The sequence below is a fragment of the Leptosomus discolor genome, chromosome 1 (assembly GCF_034619465.1).
Source record: "Leptosomus discolor isolate bLepDis1 chromosome 1, bLepDis1.hap2, whole genome shotgun sequence".
Lineage (NCBI taxonomy): Eukaryota > Metazoa > Chordata > Aves > Leptosomiformes > Leptosomidae > Leptosomus > Leptosomus discolor.
Genome location: NC_141391.1, coordinates 99,878,192 through 99,900,326, shown reverse-complemented (window position 1 = coordinate 99,900,326; position 22,135 = coordinate 99,878,192). Strand labels below are relative to the sequence as shown.

Here is a 22,135-nt window from a genome sequence, read left to right as displayed (position 1 = left end):
ACGACTGAGGCCGTGGGTTCATACCAGCTCTGCCCTCCGCCGGGGACAGGCAGCATCCACCCAGCCCGCGGTGCCAGCTCTCCAAGGAAGGAGGAAACCAGAAGCCTGTTGCTATGAGCACGTTGCTGCTCCCATCCTTAGGAGACCGCGCCATAAGGTGCAGCGTTGGCTCTTCTCAGCAGATGGATTGCTCCAGGCTCTACTAGTAATTAGCACTGGAAATAATAATGACCAGAATGACAAAAGGCTGAGGATAGATTGGAGGTTTTATGCAGGACGAAGTAAAAAGTTGCAGTCCATATGTCTCTGGTCTTGCGCTGAGTTAGTGCTGTTGTAATTGGCCAAGGAATAAATTCACAGCTTCAGCAGGAGGCGGAGACACTCCTGGACTCACTGAAGTTCTTCGCAGTTGTCAGGGCCTATTCGTAGTCCCATACAGAAATAATTAGGCTGTAAGAATTTGGCTTAACTAGCAAAATATCATTACCAATGTAAGTTAAAGAAAATCAGCACATTCTATTTTGTACCTCTGATTAAAATTGCATGCTTTCTTACAAATAAAGGGTAGAAGCTGGTATTAGGCATGCATAAAACCACCGAACGTTAAGAATGCCACATCCTTTGTGAAGATCAGTTAAAGAAGCTTTTAAAGCCCAATCAGTGTATTTAAGCAGTTCCATTAAGGGCCTTTTTTATGTCCTTTTACTGATTAGCTTTATTGATGTATGCAAAGTTCGGGTGTGAACAGCTACAGGCAGCTTAAGATTTTTCCTTCCACATGAAATTCTTATGGGAAACTATTTCTCAAAGAGTTTTTTGTGTGACTGTTTGGTCTCCAGCATTTTTGTAAGTGGCTTGCTGTTGGGATGTAGTGTGCTACAACTGAGGTTCACCAACCAAGTGCAATCTGCTGTGAAGAATACAAAGCAACTGAATAACGCTGAGAGTCATATTAACAGCGTGCACGCATTTTATTTGTTTTCATAGAACCATAGAATGGTTTGGTTTGGAAGGGACCTTAAAGACCATCTAGTTCCAACCCCCCTGCCATGAGCAGGGACACTTTCCAGTAGCCCAGGTTGCTCAAAATCCCATCCAGCCTGGCCTTGAACACTGCCAGGGAGGGGGCAGCCACAGCTTCTCTGGGCAACCTGTGCCAGTGCCTCACCACCCTCACAGGAAAGAATTTCTTCCCAATATCTAATCCAAATCTCCCCTCTTCCAGTTCGAAACTGTTAGCCCCTCCCTGATCAAGAGTCCCTCCCCACCTTCCCTGCAGGCCCCTTTAAGCACTGGAAGGCCGCTGTAAGGTCTCCCCGGAGCCTTCTCCTCTCCAGGCTGAACAACCCCAACTCTCTCAGCCTGTCCTCACAGGGGATGTTTTGAATGGGAGCATTGCTTTCCATAAAATTCCTTTAAAATGCACTTAATGCTTTTTGTTTTCAGTGGTGGGCAGTAGACTGGTAGTGCCATTGCTTCTGTAGCCCTCAACCCAGCACTGCCAAGGGAGGAAACAGCCTCCTCCCTTCCTGACTCCGTCCCTGCCCTTGTCTCAACTCTCTGCGTGTGCCACCACACATCACTGCACCCAGGAGCAGCTGTACCCGTCAGCGCCCTGTGAAGATGGGATATGAAGCCAGGCAAATTCAGCTTCCTTTGCTCTTTAGGCCGTGGTTAGACAAGCATATCTAGATTTAAAAAATGTTAAAAATTTTACCTACACACAGCTTAACACCCCACCTGCTGATTCATTTAAGCACAACAGAGAAGTGGGTAGGGTAGAGGTAAGGTAAGGTAAGGAGGAACCACAGGACATGGGGTGGGTGCAGGTCAGCAGGAGAAACCCTTCTGTGCTCCAAGGGATTAAAGCAGGGCGAGATGCAGCCCTGGGAGCATTGACCTGTACAGGAGTCAGCTGTTGGGAACAGTGCACGACATTGGCTACCCACTTACTTTGTTAGCTGCTGATGCTGAGAGGTAATTTAAGCCTTGCTTGCACAAGTTTTTGTAGAACTTTACATATTTTCACATAACTAAGTGAGCACTATTCCCACCTTCCCTCTAGCAGAGATGCTGTTATATAGATAAAGCTTCATGTGTAGTGAGGGATCTGATGTGCCTACTTTACCAACAGAGCTTGCACCGTCTGCCAAAGGTACGTTTTTGAATCAGTAGAATTATAATACTGTAAATCTGAGAGTAGAAACCATTTTGCTGCTATACAAGGAGGTTTTATTGGAAACAATTTTCCTCATATTAAATTAATCTGCACTGTTATTAATGCCTTTATAGCATTAATATATAAACTGTGCCCATTGAGGGGATGATACTGTTATTTCAATGAAAGTCCTCCTCTTGACTGAAATAAATCTGTGTAGATTCACGGCAGAAAAATCTTGAAAACTTCTATATGGAAATTAGATTTAATTTTGCATTAAAGTGAATAGCCTTGAAGCTTCCAGTGCAGTCAGGTAATAAAGCTGTTGAAACATCCCATACCTGCACCAAGCACGCAGCCTGTAAATCACTTTTACCCTCTTCAGCTGCAAGTGCTTCTCTGCCTTCCCCCACAGCTGTCTTATCAGCACATGCATTCAAAAAAACCCCAAGGACAGAGCTACTATTCACATTTTTCATAGTGCTACAAAACAAAATGCAGCAAACCTAAACCCAAACCAAACAATGGCATCTTTTGATGGGTGTTTGCAGTCTGACCTTATCTCTGCCTGCCTTATGCTTGAACAAGCTTGTGTGTGGAAATATTAACTGTCACTTAGCGAGGCCACGTCCAACCAACGTTACTTGTCAGGGGAGATGACAATATCGAGCCACCAACGCAATCGGTGTTTCAAGCTGCTGGTTTCCTGCTTGAAAGAGCAATGTGGATGGGGATGCTGAGGGCGCTGAGTTTGGGTGTGACCCTGGTTTGGAAGGCAGAAATACCCCTTGGTTCAAGCTGAATATCCTGCTCCATGAGCCCCAGTTCCTTCTCAGCCAGCTGAGCAGCATCCGTGCTCTGTTTTTTTAATTTGATCTAGCCTCTTTTGATGACTAAGGGAACATGAAGATTATAGTTTAAGTATATAATTTTCATGTGATGTGACAGGTTAAAGCTATGTGCATTTAGAGAAGGCTTAGATTATTTTAGTTCAATTACAACCGTGATTTAGGCCCTGACTCACTCTTTGAGGCCTGACTTCATGTAGATATATGTTGACTTAAACTTACTGCTAATGAAATATAGGCATATGTTTACATTACTTTGCTTAAATGCTTTGCTGGTGTAGGGATGGACTTACACGGCAAATGCAATGCTGAATCAGAGGTATAGAGAAGTAGATTTTGCCTGTGCTTTGTTTTTTTTTTTTTTCCCCAGCACAAAGGGTTTAGATAGTTCAGGGTTTACTTTTCTTCCTCCTGTGCACCCCCAGACATTAGCCTGTCTAATCTTCAGGCGCAATGTGTGCTTTTCGGAGTGCAGTCCTGCGAGACTGGATGCCCCCAGGTCTCCATGGCTTTAGTGACAGCTGGGCAGGCTAAGACCTGTGGAGAAGCAAACTGCTAAAGCTCCCGTAGCAAGCTGGGAGCAGTAACCTCTCACCAGCGCGGCCGAAGGGAGTGGGAACAGGTTTTATGTGAAAAGGCGACGCATTCCCATTTCAGTGTGCTCCTTGGCCAGGACTGCCGGAGGGCAGCTGGTGAGCGATGTGATGGGCAGCAGCTGTGCCGGTGAGGTGTCAGCCCCGGCCCTCCCTTGGTTTCCCGTTTTCCATGGGAAAATGTCCTACGTCCAGGTGGAAGGCAAGAAATTTCTTTGCAGAAGCTTTTGTGAGTCCAGCATCTCTTGGACTTTGTAGGTCAGACTGTGACGCAGAAAGCATGAGCAGTTTCTTAAACTAAAGGTTTTTTTAGGAACTCGGAGAACAAAAGAGATAGTCATGCATGCAGAGGGAGGCATAGGCATTCTAGGTCCTCAGCTAATGCTTCCGCTTTAGAAGAAACTAAAGATACTTGGCTTCTGGTTTTGGGGGGAAAAAAAAAAAAAAAGGCAACCCCCCATGCTTTTTGGAGCAGTCCTCTCTGCACTAAATCTGGAAGTGGGTCTGAACCTTTCTTCTTACTTGTGTTTCTCCTGCAAAGTAGAACAAGCAAACAGCATTTTGTATGTCTCCTTCACTACACCTCTATGCCTCTAGCCTTGGAGTGGAGGGGGAGGAGAAAGGGAGCTGCCAGCAGCCCATAGTGATTGATTCGTCTCTTGCTTTTTGTGCTACACTAGAACAACCTGTTTCAAAAATGACAATGACAAATCAAAGTGAATATTACTTGCTAGAATTTTGAACTCCACAAATTATCAGTGGGTATTTTGCTACCAAATGGGCTGCTTTACTCATAACATTTATTTGGAAGTATTCTTTTCTGCTTGAGCTTGCAGCCCTTAGGAGAGAAATTTATTTCCCTGAAGCCATTTGCTTCAATACTTGTTGTCATGTGAAACTGTCATTGATTGCTGTCACCAGGGGACAGTTGGCATATATACAGAGGTAAAAATGCTGCACTTCTCCCCTTGCACCAAGAAGTATTGAAAGTGGCCCTGGAAAGAGATCGAACGCCTCACCTGGACTCAGACCAGCCCTAAAGCAAAGGCTTGACTGTGCCTGGGGCCAAGCGCTGTCCTGAACCTGAGCTGGTGCCCAAATATCAAAGCGTCAGAGGTCAAGCAAACACGGGGATCCGACGAGAGGGGTGATGAAGTGACTGGGCAGAGACTGAGGACTGGGAGATGGGTGCTGCCACCTCATCGATGCTGCTTGCCCGGGGGTGCATGCAAGGTGCTGTTTGCTTCCCTTTGCCCTTTTTGCCAGATTGTCATACCTCACCAGGGAAAATCCCGTGACTCCGAGGGTGCCTCAATGCAGCTTTTATAGCAGAGGGAGATTTCTCTCCCACTGTGCAAATCAAGGCAGTACCGCTCATAATTGGGAGCGCAGAGCCAAACTTTCCCAGCGCTGGGGAGCCTTGGCTGTGCTCTGACACGATTTCCAGCTCTGTGAGCATCGCTTCTGTACCTGGGAGGCCATTGCTCCCCCCACCCCCCAATCCAAAATATCCAAAAGAAAATCATTTGCAGACCGTTTCTAACTTTCCCTTCCCTGCCGATGGAGCTGCAGCGGTACAGTTAGTCTGTTACCTACAGGAGAGAGGGAGGGAGGCAGGGAGAGGGAGGGAGGGAGGGAGAGAGGGAGGGAGGGAGGAGGGAGAGAGGGAAGAGACAGACAGGGAGCTCAGGTTACCGCTGCTGCATCGCTGCCTTCCCTCGCTTCGCTTCTCCCTCTCCGGAGATACAGAGGATCACGCACCGCCCGGCTCGGGGTGCCTGGGCTGCGGGGGGGATCGGGGGAGGTTTCACGAACTGTAGCCGGCACCCGCCGGTAGGAAGGGCAGCCCGCCCGCTCGCCGCAGCTCCCGCGCAGCGCGGCCGGAGCCGCCGGAGGATGCGCTGCAGGCGTCTGAGGTGAGGAGGTGCCCGTTCCTTTCCCGAACTCCAGCGGCAGGTGTGGCTGTGGGCAGGGGACTCCGTTCGCCTACGGATGCGCCCTTGGACCCGCATCGCCGACTTTCCGAAACTCGCCGGCCGCCGCGGCTGGGTTGGGAGAGTACGGTAAGAGGGGGCGGCAGGTGTGACCCCGGCTTCGAAGACCGGGATCAAATCCAGACCTCCCTATCCAGGGGAGTCACTCATCCCGGGCAGAGGAGCGTGCGGCCCCACGGCGCATGGTTTTGGCGGAGGGCTCCGGACTGCAACGCTCATCCTCTGGTAAAATGGGCGATGAGGTGCATGGTGCTGGTTGGCATGAGGGGTAGACTGATTTGACGGTGAGAAGGTAGTCCTAAGTAACCTCGTTTGCCAGAGGTTTTAGTGTGTGTTTTGACATGGGGAAACATTTTGGCAGCCTGTGAACCTGTCCCCAGACAAAGACCAGGATCAGTTAGGACAAACACAGCGCAATGCTCTCCTCGCTGTCCTGCGTGTTTGCTGAGTCCTTGGACAAGATGCTTAAAAAGAAGAAGATCCATGAGGTACGGGTAAGTAATTAAAAAAGCAGCTGTTGGGCCTGATCCTGCAAACATTACTGTGTATAGTCAGCACTTTCTAAGCCATGAGTTATTTACAAAGGATTTGCCAGCATGAGGGCCCCACAGTGGGATTTCTGATCCTCTCCTTTCTGCCTTAGCCCTGCTAATCAAAAAAGGAGCTGGAGACTGTCCCTCCCGATTAGCATTTGGCACAGGGCTGGGGCGGTGAGGGGAACCTGAGTGGCTGTCCCTGGGCTGTCTCTGCCCTGGGTGGGAATGATATGATACCCAGGAATGTTATCCTCCAAAAGTACCAGATTGCTTCTTTAATAAACAGGTGAATGCAAAGACTTAGTTCACTGTTGTATTGATAGGGGAAGAATAAAGCTCCAAACGCTAAAAAACGACTGTGCCAAGAGGTAACATGAAACGGAGGGGCACAGAACGGCATGAGCACTGGGCTCACCTGCTCTGTGCAAGTGCCTCCCCAGCTTAAAATACGGGAGCAAACCATCTAAAAGGTAGCATCCTGACAACCCCTCGTCTGACAGTGACACTGGCAGGGCTGAGCAGCACTCTGTTTATGAAAGATTTAAGAGTGACATTGGAATGTCTTTATTGGTAATTTTTCTCATTTTGATTTTTTTTTGTACAATCTGCATAGCTGTGTCTTCTCTGCAGTGCTCTTTTACTTCTTTATGTATCTTGAGATTGCTTCTGAGGGAGAAGAACAAGACCCTCATCCTGTCTCAAACACCATTTTCAGGTTTATTTTTCTTTTTCATTAAGATGAAAAGTCCAGCGGGGAGCACTACTTGTAAATGAGGGAGCAATAAATATTTTGTTTTGAGGGACACCGAGACATACATAAAATTTTTGAGGAACGGTGCTTCTATAGCTCAGAGAACCAGGCTTTTGGAGTCCTAGCATTGACAGCAAGAGCTTAAAGAATTTTTCTCATTGCTTTATTTGTTTATGAAGATAAGAGGGTGGCTGTGAGTTGGATTTTGTTCCTATATAGCACAACGAAGCACATGGGTTTATACAGGGTAAGATTGCTCTGACTGAGCCCGTCATGGACAATTGCTTATCTTTCGTGAGATCTGGAGTTTGGAATATAGCAAGTAAAATAGTGACTGTAGTAAAATTGCTGATTCATGAGGCAATTCTTAAAAAAATTAAATATGCTCATTAGCATCAATGGTAAATGAAAAATTCGGGTATTGTAGGAATAGAAGGAACATTAGAAGAAGTGAATGTATTAGCATTGAAGAGAAACCCAAAAAGGCATGTTTGGTACACAGGGGTTGAACGGAAGACAGAGACAGAAAGACGAGACTTTTAGGCTGAATGTTTGGAAAAAATGTCTACCAAGACAAGAAAAGGTCCTTCTGGGAGAAGAAGGAGGGAGCACCCCAGAGACACTACTGTTTTCTCTGCCTGTGAGAGGCAATGCCTCTTTGCTGGTTGCCTGCCAGCTGTGTTTGGTTCACCTGTGGAAGTGGATTAAGTTAAAACTGTCCAAGCATGCTCCTAAAAAGGGCAAAAACCGCCTACATCAGGGGCTGGACTGTAATAGCTGTCCTGTACATTTTCACTGCACTGATATTCTGAAATTTGCGACAGGGTGCCTAAGAGCCCATATTGCAACCTTCACTGCAGCACCTTTCTCCTTCCTGGAGAAGGGATCTGGCCTTACTAAATATCCAAGATGACATTTTGGTGGGCTTTTTAGGGCCTGAACTCACTAGGAGAATTTTGCAGGCAGCTTGGAAAAGCAAAATGATATTTTAAAATAGAAGTAAGCTTTCTTGACTTGGCTGAAGTCCCTGGAAATACACTTCTTTTTGACTCTTCAGACGCAGCACTTCTTTCCTGTGACATTATGGGAGCAGCTCCACCCCCTGCCAAACTTTTCGCTGGTTTTGAGAGCAAAACTGCACTTTGGTCTGAGGAGGCTCTTTGGCTTGTCCAAACAAATGTCATCAGCAAGTGGTCATGGTTGGGTGGATGAGATGAAGGTACATCAAGAACTAACGGCTCTTGACGATTTTTTTAACAAAGAGGAAGATGCAGCCTCTGATTCAGAAGATCCCTGTGCCACAAATGCCTTCCCTCTGTGAGAATACTCCCGCCATGATCTTTATTCTCCTCTAGGCATTGGCCACCTGGGTAGTCTAAGAGGCAGACTGGACCTCTGGTCTGGGCCGTTGCATTTTAGTAAAGGAAATCTCCATACCCAAGGTGACACTTCTGTATCTGAACTTCCGAAAGACTGTGTTTTCAAGTGGATGAGACCTGCAAATGTTTGTTCTTTCACTCGTAATAATAAAGATGCACCTTTTTTAATGGGTGAATGTTGAATGCAAACTCCTCCTATGCCTGTACTTTGCCTCTGAGAGCGCTGCCGTGCTAAGGTTATGTTTATATGCATGTGCGGGCACCGCGGTTAGCCATCAGTGCATTAGCCTCTGTAGTACAGAAAACATGAGTTGGAGGAGGAAATGGTGGCATTTTTTCTTTGAAGAGATAGGGTGAAGGAGTTACAGTGGGTCAGGTGGCTCTTCGAAACTGTCTCTGTCATAGCATGACGGGAGAAGATCTGAGGCATGGAGGTGAAACTTTCAGGGATTCTTACTCAGTTACTGAGTTTTAACCAATTGCATTTTAAAGTCTTTTTTTTTTGGTCATGTTTTTTTCTTTGATTGCTGGGAAAAAAGTTTCTTTGCTTATTATAACTATACCAGCGTCTAGGCTGTGCTGGTCACACTGCTAAAAGTAATACAGTTGTATGCATATATCTGTATACATTTGTATTGTGTGCACATGCATGGCATTTCGTTGGGATTAAAATTAATCTAGAATTTAATATATCACTCTAACATATTTTTCCCCTAGAACTATTAAATTCAAAACTTGTTTATACTCTTCATCTTCGACTTGTTTATACTCATTTTTTTTAAAAAATAATTTTTTTCTTTTCTTATTAAAATACAAAGTGGTAAATAAAACCTGCCCAACCTTCTACAAAGAAGATTCAATCTGCTGTAAAAAATACAGGGCCAGTCAGCTAAATGGGTGCTAGCAACATAGTGACAGAGCATAAGCCAGGCAACATAGGAGGATTTGCATATCAGTAACAATAATGCTCCTTTTCTATCTGTTGTCTAACTGATCGCTTAGGGTTTGGAGATGGGGACTCCTGCTGTGGGTTTGTGACCATGGGTGAATGGCTGACCCCCTCCCCAGAGGCAGCTCCCCGGCTGTAAAACATTGCAGCCTTTCTGGAGAGCCAGAGGCTTACTTTAAGAGTCAAAAGCACCCACTCCTCAGAGCGCCTCTCCCCATGGACACCCCATCATGGCAGGCCAGGGGCAAAGCAGAGGTGCCTGGGGAGGAGCTGGGAAAGCCACCCCCTGCAGCAGCACTGAAAAAATAAATTATAAAAAACCCAGAGGGACCAAAAATGACAACACCTCCCCCCTCCAAAAAAAAGAAAAAAAAAAAAAAAAAAAAGGGAGAGGATTTGGTTGTAAATAAAGTGCCTAGCAACTCAGCGGTTAAATGATAGAAACTGGCATGTATGACGCAGAGGAACAATGTCTTGCTTTGACTTGCTGACAGACTGACAAGGAGAGACAATCCTGACAGCAAGGGCTGGTGAGGGGTGGCAGAGGGAAAAAGGTTTTCCATGGTCTGACAGTAAGGGTGGCAGAACAAGTTCTTCCTTTGTCCTGTACCCTTTTCAGGTTTCCATCCTTCTTGCCTGCCAGCCTTGACGCCGTAAAAAGCTCCTTCTGAAAAGTGGCACGTTGAAGTTCCAGGAAGGCAACATTTAGCCTCCTCACGCTGTTCACATGCAGTTCTTTGGGTTGGAAATGGCACCACCAGCTCTGGGGGCTCTGCAGCACGCTGCCACCGCGTACATGGGGCAGGAGGAGCCAGCCAGTGCTCCCAGGGGACGAGGCAGGGCAGCCTGTCCCCATATGACCCTGCATTTCGAGTAGAGGTTCACCACCATTATTTTTGGCAGTCCTCCGTGGGACCTGAGTGGGCGCTGCTGTTCATGACAAGGTCTGGTAGGGACCAGGCAGCGTCCTGCTACGGGAGTGGGGGGACAGACGAAAGTTGCTGGGCCAGAGGCACCTGGTCATCCCTCCCTGACTTCTGAGCTTGGGCTAAGGGGGAAACCCAGTTACCCACGTGTCTCCCTGTAAAAAGAGTGGCCTGGCCACTGCTGAACCCACTGCCTTGCCAGAGACATCATCTCTGAGAGCTCAAAGCTGGCCCCTGCTCCTCTGAAATGCTTGGATTAAGGAAAAAAAGAAATGTTTCCTGCTGTACTTGACATTTTCTTATTATCTATGCATGTTAATCCCTCTTTGTGTCCTGCTGAGCTTCTGAGAAAGCAATTTAGAGGCTTTTTTTCTGAGGAAAATCCAAAGTTAGCAGGTATTATTGGTAGTTATACCAGGGTACATGTTATTTTCAGTTATTAGGAAAGGAAAATGGGAATATCGCTGCTGACTTTGTGCACTATTTGAGGTCGTAAGTCCTGTTTACGCACTTAGATCATGCCTCTGCTTTTGGGTCTGCCTTGCCACAGCTACTTGTGTCTCTGTTTACAAAGTGGGGACTCTTGCAGATGGTCAAAAGGTTTGGGTTATTCCCTGGCTGGTGTGTGTGATGACAATGCAAAGCCAACACCAATCGACCACTGAACTCAGTGACATGACTGTAGCTTTGCCCCAGAAAAATTAAGAAAACTATTTCTTTAAATTGATGTTTTGAATCTGCTTCTCAGGGGGACTCTAGACCTACTTACCTCTCTCTGCCTTGGGCCAGATTGCTTTTCCTGATCTATATGGCATATAGTCTTGATCTCTTGGTGCCGTTTAGATAATTATACTCATTAACAGACCTAAAGGAGTTGTCAGATTAATTTTGATGGAATAACTAGGCTTCGTCACAGGAGTTACTGTGGCCCTGTCACTGTGTGACATGACGGAGTTACACAAGGGTCAGTGGTGTGAACAGAGAGACCCTAGAGCCAATCTGCTTACCATGGCAGAACGCAGGAGGTAGTTCACGCCACTGGTGGCAACAGGGACTTGCAAAGTAGAGGGCTGCAGCTCGAGTCGTTGGGATCACAGACCTTGACGACCTTCTTCTTTTCTTTGCGTGTTCGTTTCAGCTGTGTGCAAGAGGAGCGCCAGCCTGCAGGCTCCTGTAGCCCATGCTGCTTGGGTGCTGGGCGTTCGTGCAAAAATATCCTCGTTTGGATCTGCGCAGAGCCGTGAAACACTGCCCGTCAGTTTAAACAAGCTGCTCTCTAGAACACAAAGCAGGTAATTTTTTGGCAATGCCAGACACATAATATTTTGCAGTTGGAACAACAGGAGCTGGAGAAAGCTTTGAGATAATTACAAACTGCAATTTCTGACTCAGATCAGAGAGAAAAATCAAGTATAACGTCATGCAAAAGGATTTTCTTTAAAACCAGAAAGATGTGTTTTGATGCAAAAATACCAGATGCTGTTCAAAATGGCCTTTAGAACAGAGCTTGGCTGCTAGTAAGTCTCCATTGCTTTCTGGACCACCTCCTGCAGACTTATTGTTCCTTTCCTATTAACATCTCCAGGACTGTTCCATGGAGATACGTGCATGCAGGCTGGAAATCTTGAATTACAGACTCTATTTTTTGTCAGATGCAGGCAAAGGAGGAAAGATACAGTGACAGATAATTTAGAAACCACAAGCCTTGTCACACCTGACCTGTGCTCGTATCTCTGCTGTAGAGCAAGATGCTTTAGGCTGGATGGTGACGGTTTGCAGTCACAGCCATGTTGCCCTGTTGAAATGTAACAGAAGCCGCTGTTTCCCATTTGTTCTTCATCTATAGCGGTTCTCCCAGGCAATGGGGGAGATGGAGCATTTGCTTCACCCGGGAATCTGAACCTGCTGTTCACAGGTGGGGTGAGGGACAGGATGAGGGCTCAGCCCCTCAGTCGTAAGGAGCCAGTACCAGGGTGATTGAATTCCCTGATATGGCAACTTAAGCAGTTCAAGGAACCAACCTGCCTGTGTTCATATAAAACGGTTTTAACTTTCAAAATTTTCCCTATTCGCCTGAAAACAAGAATGAAATTGATGGTTTTAAAAGAAAAATGGCCCCAGTGAGAGGAAGCTGGTCATCTCTCTGTCACCCTTTCCCTTGGTGTTCTCTCAGTACATGCCAACCTCGTAAGGTATCGCCAAGCTTGAGTCCTTGGGACACCAAGGCTGTACCTGCGCAAATGCATCTTTTCCAACAGCCCCCCACCTGTCACACCGCAGGTTCCCACTGGCCTCGGGGGCATCTGAGGCAGCTCTTCCCTTCTTGAGCTGCAAGGGGCAAAAATTAAAGGCAGGGCCGTCAGATGAGACACCTTTGTGCACTCTGACCTGTTTGCTGCCTTTACCTGGAGAGGGAAGTTTGGAGAGCTGGTGCTATACTGGGGAAAGAATATTGCGGGTGTGAGACGCGGAAGAAACGGGATTGTGACAGAAGATGGGGCACAGTCCTGTACGGACAGGGAGGCTGAGGCTCCTCCACTGCACCCGATCTAGGGGCTTGCATGGCTCTGCAGGGCTGGTGGTCCTGGTGAGGAGCTGCAGCTAGGGTGAGTCCTCAGAGTGGGGTGCAGCATGTTATCTGGATGGCTCCCTCCTACATGCAGTTGAGGAGGCAGAAAGAGCTGAGACAGAAAACTGGGAACGCACAAGGTGCTACTTGATTGCAAGCCCTCCCCCCAGTCCCCTTCACAAAGACCTCAGTGGGTAATTGCAAATATTTGATTTAAGAAAAAAAGAACACAGTTCCTACCAGTTCCAGATAAGCCCAAACTTGCTTTTGGCAATTAAACCCACGACGAAAGTTAGTACTCTCCAGCTTTCACAGAGTCAGAACCAAACGAGACCTTGCTTCGGGAAGTGTGCGTTTCTTACCAAGGCCACTGCCTACCCATTGGCGGTAGGCGGGGACCTGCTGTGAAATCATACATGTACATATGTGTGACTTGCAAAATTTATAAAATATGGTATACAATTTACATAAATTTACAAACGTTTGCATTGCCCGGGCATGCGTGTGTGTGTTTGTATATCTGTATAAGGTACGTTCCTTCACACATGGACCAAAAAAGGAAGACGGTCTGGCTCTGGGTAGGCAGTGTGGTAAATACATGCCAGAACATACGTTGGGAGGCTGCTCTCCCAACCATCCAGAGCAGGGAACTTTTAAATTTGGTTTTGGATCTGTTATCAGTGCCCAAACCTAGAAACAAGTAAGAAGTAAATACAGTCAAGTCACATTAGTCTGATTCTACCAAAATCTGCTAAAATGAGTACGCTATGTTATGGTTTCTTGCTCTCCAGTATTTTTGAAAAGGTTTTAATGGGTTTTAATAGAAAATTGCTCTCAATTACTTTTTTAGTTCAGTATTTGAAGGACTTTTGTTTGTACAGGTTCTGAAATTCCTGTGACAGAGAAACGTCAGACCCTCAAACAGTCTCATGAGAGCTGGTGACAGGAGCAAACCTCTTCTGCAGTTCTGTCATCATCCTCAGAACATCATCCTTTCCTGAAAACACTATTTTCAGTATATTCATGTGCTTCTTCCCAGGCCACTGAAGAACATGAGAACAGATGCAGAGCAGATTTTTGTATAATTTTTTGCGTGTATGTGTGTGTGTGTGTTGAAATATATATGTGTATGCATATGTATACTCTCACACAATTTTACATATGTATTTAATTAAAGCAATATTTATTTTTATAGCAAGATTACTGTGAGCTATACACACAAGCACAAACAGATCTGAGGAACAGTCTATTTAAAGATAAAGTTAATTTAAATGTAAGTGGCAGAAGAAATGTGAACTTTTGAAATATTTTCAAAATTCATTAGTGAATCGTTGCAAAAATACATTTCATTGTGGGAGGAATTTTGGTAAACCATGACTCTAGTTCGACTTGTTTCGTGCTTTTGAGAAAACCCTCTAAAGTTAATGGGACAATTCTTATGGGTAAAATGAGCTGGACTTGGTCCCAGGAACACCTGGCTGGACTTTAAAATTAACTTAAGCCTGCAACATAAAACCTTTTCATTGCTTGGAAGGGGGAATTTGAACAAAAGGAGGGCACTAACCTGGTTTTGGGGAGCCTAGTCAGAATGTTCCTGGTCGGAAGGCAGGGATTGAATTTCCATGAATTCTACAGCTCTGGGGGTTATAAACTTCGTTTGCTGTATTTTCAGATGGGAAGCCAGATCCAATTCTTTGTTAAGAAGGGGACAAGCAGAAGGGAATGCCCTTCTCCTTGGTAAAAATTCCTCCATTCTAGTACTCTACAATAGTAGTCGGTGGTCCTGTGGGCTAATGAAATGAGTAACTGAAGCATTGTACTCCTCTCATCAGGTTAATCTATGGAGATGGGCCATTTTTTTTTGGCACTGTGACCTTTTCGGGTTTGTCTTGATAGTTTTTCTCTCTCTCAAAACTTATACTACATTTGTAACCAGGTACGCAGCACATTAATCTGTTAGAAAGAATATTGTTGTTATTGTTTGGATCTCTTGCACCTAGAAAGGAGAGGAGGGCATGGACAACCCTCTTCTCACCTCAGCATGCCCTAGTGAGTTACCTAAACTTTGCAAAAGGCGAAACATCCAAGTAATCTGACTCACTGTTGCTTTTTTTCCTGAGCAGCTGACCCAACATCAAATACGGAACTCATGGCCCCTCCAGCAAAAAGATCGGGAGCAGTTTCTGGGTTGGTGCAAAAGCCCCACAGGATGCAAAGAAGATGAAGATGACAGGAACCTGGCTGGTTCTGCCGGTTGGAAAGCACTTGCTGGCTGTGGGACACAGGCACTTTTCAAACAAATGGAGAAACATGGTATTTAAAAAAAAGCTATTGCTTTTATTCTCTCTGATCTGGCATGGGCACATATCTGCTGCTTCTCCATTCTCTGGCTTGTGAGAGCCCTGGTGGGTCTAAGCCATGGTTTGTAAGATGCCAAAAATGGGGAGGAGGTCTGAAGCATCAGCCAAGGTAACCTGGTATCAGTGGACACACTTGAGTGGATTTCTGGGCATACGCTGGCTTGGGGGGTAGACTCAAGCAAGCACAAGTGTGAATTTGATTGCCAGCAGAACATCTTGTGGGAATGATACTAAGAGAAATGTGTGTGGGTGAGTGCCCTGAAATAGGCAGCTTTCAATTAGAAACTACCTGGCTTTAAATCCCTATGCAGGGAGTTTGGTATACAGCACTGGATGGAGCTAGGTATTTTACTGTTTTTTTTTAATGTGCTGTTCCTTCCTGTTTCTTTCAGATGGATTTCAGAAAATTCAGGCTGTTTGTTTGCCTTGTAGGGCTCAGCTGTGCTAGCTTCTGGTTTTCATACAACAATTTGACCGAATTCTGTATATTCTGTGAGAACAGCCAAGATTACATATTCCCCGTAGAGACTTTTAGAAGAATTGGAGGAAACTTCTTGCAGCTCCCAGACATAGACTGCCATAAGAACCCGCCTTTCCTTGTCCTGCTTGTGACATCCTCGTATCACCACACTGATGCCAGGATGGCCATCCGGCAAACCTGGGGGAAGGAGAGAACTGTCGCTGGCAAGCGCCTGGTGACATATTTCCTCCTGGGAAGCACTGTGAATCTCAGCCAGCAGGCTGATATAGCTGCTGAAAGCCAAAAGTACAAAGACATTATTCAAAAGAATTTTACAGACACGTATTACAACTTGACTTTGAAGACCATGATGGGAATTGAATGGATTCACAGATTTTGTTACCAGTCCAGCTTTGTGATGAAAACCGACACAGATGTGTTTGTTAATGTTTTTTACCTCACCGAGCTGCTTCTAAGAAAAGAGAGGACCACTAGATTCTTCACAGGCTTTTTAAAACTGCACGAGTACCCCATACGGAGACGAGGGAGTAAGTGGTACGTGAGCAGAGAAGAGTATCCGGGAAAGACGTACCCGCCATTTTGTTCCGGGACTGGCTATGTTTTATCCACCGATGTTGCTAGTCAGATCTATAATGTTTCAGAGAGCGTTTCGTTCATTAAACTGGAGGATGTATTCATAGGACTGTGCCTTGCCAAATTAAAAATTCGTCTGGAGGAGCTTCATTCAGAGCAGACTTTTTTCCCAGAAAGGATTAGGTTCTCTGTTTCTCGCTTTAAGAAAATCGTGATGTGCCATGAAGTAGAACCATCTGAGCAGCTGAGCTACTGGAATCGCTTAGTGACAGAAAATTACGGAGGAGTGCTCTAGCACCTTCCCTGCTTGGATTAACAAACTGAAATGCTCCACATTTACAGGGCTGCTCTTGACTTCCAATTAACTCTAGATCCACCACGTAAAAGACTTTTTCAATAGTTATTTTAATCTCCATTTCTGCCCAAGAACATGCAAACCTCTTTCTCTTCCATTCACTCCCACTCCTTTGCATCCCTTCTCTACACAAGTTACAATCATTATTTTTTTTCTGAAACATGCAGGCCTGCAAACCTGCTCTCCAAATTTTGCTGCTACAGGACTGAGAATATTTCTGCAGTGCCAAACTAAAAGTCGAAGTACTTTTGTTCAGAGAAGTAAATTTGCACCATCTTCCTGGTCCCCCTTGACAGATTACTGCATTTGCACCCATCTGTGCAGGCATTTAAGAAAAAGAGTTTGTAGCTGCCAGGACAATCCCCTCCTGGCACGGGGAACTGCAGCCCTGCCCTTGCAGCCAGTTCTGTGCAGGCAGAACTGCATACTGGCACAGATCCCTGCTTCAGTGTACACAGATTTTTTTCAGAAATGGAAGAATTTGCCCATGCAGCGCTTTCGGGATAACCTTAAGTACTGCAGGTCACCTGGTCAATGTGTAAGGCTACTGCATCTCTCTCCCTATATGTGCCTCCTGCTGAAAACGATACACGGTAGAGTTCAGTGGAGAGTGTCCTGGTCTTTCTATTAAAATAGAGCTGGGGACATCTTTCACATTTCAGTCTCACTTTGATTGCTTGAAAGCTACCTTAAATGGTTTGCCAAGGCTAAACTAGAGTCACTTACAGTGACTTACGTCTGGTTTAGACATTTTTCCCTATGAGGAACTGGATGTGTAAGGGAGAAGACAGGAGGATTTTCCTCTTTTAAACAAGACCTAGTGGGAAAATGTGCCCAAGTAATCATTCAGACCAGGAGCCTTATTTCTTGTTTCATTATCAAGCAAAGACTCATGAAATCACTAGGATGTTTGTAGGTTTCAGAGATAAGTAATTGAGTCTTTACAGTAGATGCTGTGAAAAACACGCTTGGGCTATGGGGAGGGAGAAAAGAGTTCATAAAAACATGCCTTATGCAATACTCCTATTTGATTCACTTTCACATGAAGAAAAGGTCAGTTTTACCAGCAAAGAAGTACCGAATGCCTATACTATGTGTAAAATGTTATTTTTTCAGAGAGGAGTAAAAGTGGGGCTGCTCCCTAAGGGAAGGCGAGCCAGGAGCTGATGGGGTATGACAGCCAGCAGGGCTCAGCCCCACACACCCAGGCGAGGGAGCAGGACAGACCCACAAGTGGTGGCCAAGTCCAACCAAGAGTCCCGATCATAAGGCAGTATCATGGTGATGAGGTAGGTCTGAGGTCAAGCCAGCGATGGCTGGGCCCTGTTGATGACAGGTGGGGGTCAGGATCAGGCCCAGCATGGGCAACCAGGGCCAGACACTGCCCTGGGATGGCAGGGCAGGGTCTTGGGGATGGGGTCGTATACTGAATGTGGTAAAAAGCATGGAGGAAAGACAGGGAAAGATATTTTATTACTTTGAGGTTATTTATTTTTATTGTTTCTTTTCTTTTTATTGAAGTTTGTGAGGACTGTCCAAGTGTTTCTTTTTGCTTGGCTGTGTCTGAAGAGCAGGATAAATATTTTCAGTAGTAATATGCCCCATCCTGAAAAGTGTTTAATAATGGTAATATATTATTTATTTTCTTCTGACGTAGAGTAACCTCAGTTTATGCACTTATTTTTGACAGCTGATGATGAAAGAAATCATGTTTATTTGTTTGGTAGAAGAATAATCTTCTTTATTTTAAGTTTCCCGTTCAGAAAACAGCTGCACATACGGTGTTTGCAGGGACAGGGCTATCCAGGTGGTCAGGTGGGTGACCAAGGAGGTGTTTCCCTTTCCCTAGCACGTACCCTGTGCCAGGGGGTGGGCAGCCCATCTCCGGGTTGAACAGCATCTCTCCACCTCCCATCCCAACATTGCAGGTGTATCTGCCCTTGGACCCAAAGCCCTGCTGTAGCACTTCTTCTTTTGCCGCTGCCTTCAGAAGGTGTGGTGGGTCAGGCTGATAAAGCCTAGCAACAGCATTTTAATCACTATTCCTTCCATGTAATCTGCAGAAGTGTCTTTTTGCCATCCACTGCTATTGTACTCAAGGTGCAAGCTGTCTTTTGCTTTAATTTATGGCAAAATGTTGAGCATAAAGGAATGCTTTCTGGCCTCTCCTAGCTCCCTCTCTTGTGGGGCAGAGGGTCTGTGAGCTGGGACAGCATAACGCAACCTAACGTTCATCCTGGCCTCTTCTTGTTCTCAGCAAAATAATCCTGCTGTCCCTTGTGGATCTCGCTTCCACGTCTGTGCCTGGTGCCAACCTTATCCCAGCTGACAGGACCAGCTCAACCGTGCAGTCCCAGGGAGCCTGTTTCTCAGCAGAACAGCTATTCATTTACACATGGATGTGTTGACCTGTTCACCTCCACTAGGTGTTGAGATCCAAGAAGTACGGTGGCACCTGGCATCTGGGACGGTGCAGCTGCTGGTCTTCTGTCAGGCTGAGCTCATGGCCAAAGGGTAAAGTCTTCTATTAGGAGACAATATTTTGGGTTGCTTCCCTGAACAATGACTGCTTGTGAGTGGTGTTAAAATATGTCTTACCTGAGCAATTTGTGGCTTTATCATGATAAAAAAGTTACCCTTGAGGGCCAAGTTCTGCTAGACTTCTTGACTGTGGCTTTTATTTTAGTTCAGGAATGTTACTTGAATATAGCTACCAACTGGGAAGATGGTGCTATTCTCTGTTAATCGCATTTGTAGACACTACCACTGTATTTTGTGGGCTAAGTTCATGGCTACTGTGCCATTTGGAACAAGTCCTCAGGCATGTTTTAAGAAACCATCCCATTCTGGATACTGTTTCCAGGGAGTTTATTTGTAATTTCAAGCGACCCGTGCAAGATGCCTCTCTTTATCACTGCATTTGAAATATTTTGTCCCCACTAAATATATGTTGTTAAGCATCTAATGGCCTGCCTACCTGAAGCGTTTGGAATATCACTGCAAAATCTCCGATGAGGAGCAAATGACTACGGGTTGAAGTGTTATGGACTCAGATAGCCTGTTCCTCTCCTTTTTGTAAATTAGCTTCCCAAGTGAATGCTTTAGGTTGCTGCACATTATTTTTCTCAACATGGTTTTCTTTGTGCTCACAGAAATTGATTTTGTAATTCTTTCCATTCAGTAGGCTACTTCAAGTAGGAATATAGTAAATGAATAATTAATTACTTAAAATATAAGGTATCTTGCTGGAGAAGGTGATGTAAGAAAAGTAGATGATTGCTTTGTAAGGCAAATCCATTTATTTAAACAAAGCCACTGTGCTAGTCAGTTCTTATGTATCAGCTAAATGAAATTAGCTTTTGCAGCTTAGGCCTCAGATCATGACTTTTCACACAAACAGTATTAGTGGCCTTTTGCCAAATTATGTCTATTTTCTCATGAAAGACCATCACAAAAAGATCAGAACTACAACTGGAACTGTAAACACAATACTGCAGTGTACATATAATTTTTAAAATTTTGTGTAGTCTAATAAAAGAATTCAGGAAATTTTGGGGCAGTTTATCTGTAAAGTAGTGCACTATCCTAACATTTTTATGCTGAGTCAGGTGATCATTAAGTCAGTATTTTATGAATAGCCTTGAAAAGTTACTCTGAAAATTTATTCCGTTGCTTCTCATTTAGTAGGAAGGAGTGTAAAAATCAACACAGCTGATGATAGTCTCTTAGCGTTGGTTAGAGTTGTGCATTTCAGCACACTCTCTTTCTTCCGACACAAGATCAGTTTTTGAATACAGAAAAATGAATGCATTTTTCACAACTCTAACTCATCAACTAACATACTCTTCGTTTAGGTTAGGATTTTCAAAAATGTCTGTGAAGGATTTAATCACACATCTCATCTGATTCAGTATTACTGAGGAGGTATAACCCTTCTAGGCACTTTCGAGAATGCAGAGCAGATTTTTGTAATGAAACATTTGCCTTATGTAAAAGCTGAATGGAACACAAGGGCTAACCATCTGTAATGGATCTAACAGGAAAGCTGCTCTTCTTGGATTTGTGCGGGTTACTATATAATGTTAATATAAAATGCGTGACAATGTTTGCATTATTTGCATAGAACATGAGTATGTTGAGCTGACTATTTAATGTACGATATTTTAGTAAAGTATTTTGTTACCACAGTTTTGTGTGTTCACTTATCTTTTCGATTGTGAATGTATTAACATTTTGGGATGTAGTCAAGTTAGGAGGCTTGCTCTTTTTCCAGTTAAAATGAATAGAATCATAGAATCATTTAGGTTGGAAAAGACCTTCAAGGTCAGCAAGTCCAACTGTAAACATAACACTGCCAAGTCCACCACTAAACCATGTCCATGAGCGCCACATCTACATGTCTTTTAAATACCTTCAGGGATGGTGACTCCACCACTTCCTCAGGCAGCCTCTTCCAATGCTTGACAACCCTTTAGGCAAAGAAATATTTCCTAATGTCCAATCTAAACTTCCCCTGGCACAACTTGAGGCCATTTCCTCTTGTCCTATTGCTTGTTACTTCGGAGAAGAGACCGACCCCCACCTCACTGTAACCTCCTCTCAGGTAGTTGTAGAGAGAGCTAAGGTCTCCCCTCATCCTCCTCTTCTCCAGGCTGAACAACCCCAGTTCCCTCAGCCGCTCCTCACAAGACCTGATCTCCAGGCCCTTCACCAGCTTCGTTGCCCTTCTCTGGACACGCTCCAGCACCTCAGGGTCTTTCCTGTAGTGAAGGGCCCAAAACTGAACTCTGTATTGAGAAGCAGCCTCACCAGTGCCAAATACAGGGGATGATCCCTTCCCTACTCCTGCTGGCCACACTGTTCCTGACACAGGCCAGGATGGTGTTGGCCTTCTTGGTCACCTGGGCACACTGCCGGCTCATGTTCAGCCGGCTGTCGACCAGCACCCCCAGGTCCTTTTCTGCCAGGCAGCTTTCCGGCAACTCTTCCCCAAGCCCATAGCACTGCACAGGGTTGTTGTGACCCAAGTGCAGGACCTGGAACTTGCCTTTGTTGAATTTGAATCTGAATTTGTAGAATTTTCTCCCCTTCTCTAAAATGCCTTAGTATGTACATCCTAAAATGACTGTTTGGTTCCTCTTCCTAAGGCAAATACATAATTACCATAAAAGGGAAAGAGATCCAGAATGGGAGTGCTTTCTCAAGTATTAAGCATGCAATTCTGCCACATTAGCCACTCTTGCCATTAACAGTCTACACACGGTACACCTTTGTACACCTTTAAGTCAAAGGCACCTTAAAACAAAACCTTCTAAACAGGCTGTGATCTGAATTCAGAATATTTTTTCCAAATGACAAGAGTGTCAAGTGCAAGATTGTTAAAATGATAGGAAGGGTATTGATAAAAGACAATTTTAACCACAGTTGATACCTTTTGGAAGATCAAGATCCAACCTGAAATGGTTTTGCCTGTGTCACCATAGCCAGCACTATTTGATGATGGCTGACTGGCGTGCTCCTTTGGACCTGGAAGCACAGTGCTATTCCCCTGTCACTTAAAAGGGAAATATCAAGCAACTGAAGGCTGTCAGATTGTTCGCCAAACACAAGCGGTTATGAACTAAAAACCATAACTAGAAAAGGTCTCCCTTACTACCTTTATC

General features: G+C 45.1%; 1 protein-coding gene across 1 annotated transcript; it reads left to right on the top strand.

Moving 5' to 3' along the window:
* Positions 1 to 14,923: 14,923 nt before the first annotated feature.
* B3GALT5 (beta-1,3-galactosyltransferase 5) lies at positions 14,924 to 16,412 on the top strand. Its single transcript, XM_009949852.1, has 2 exons — positions 14,924 to 15,016; positions 15,456 to 16,412. The coding sequence occupies exons 1-2, from the start codon at positions 14,924 to 14,926 to the stop codon at positions 16,410 to 16,412; spliced, it is 1,050 nt and encodes a 349-aa protein (XP_009948154.1).
* Positions 16,413 to 22,135: the final 5,723 nt, after the last annotated feature.

Excerpts from the sequence above, each read along its gene's own strand:
- B3GALT5 (XM_009949852.1), top strand. The coding sequence starts at position 14,924 with ATGAAGATGACAGGAACCTGGCTGGTTCTGCCGGTTGGAAAGCACTTG. Across the intron at positions 15,017-15,455 it reads CAAACAAATGGAGAAACATG|ATGGATTTCAGAAAATTCAG; the intron begins GTATTTAAAAAA and ends TGTTTCTTTCAG.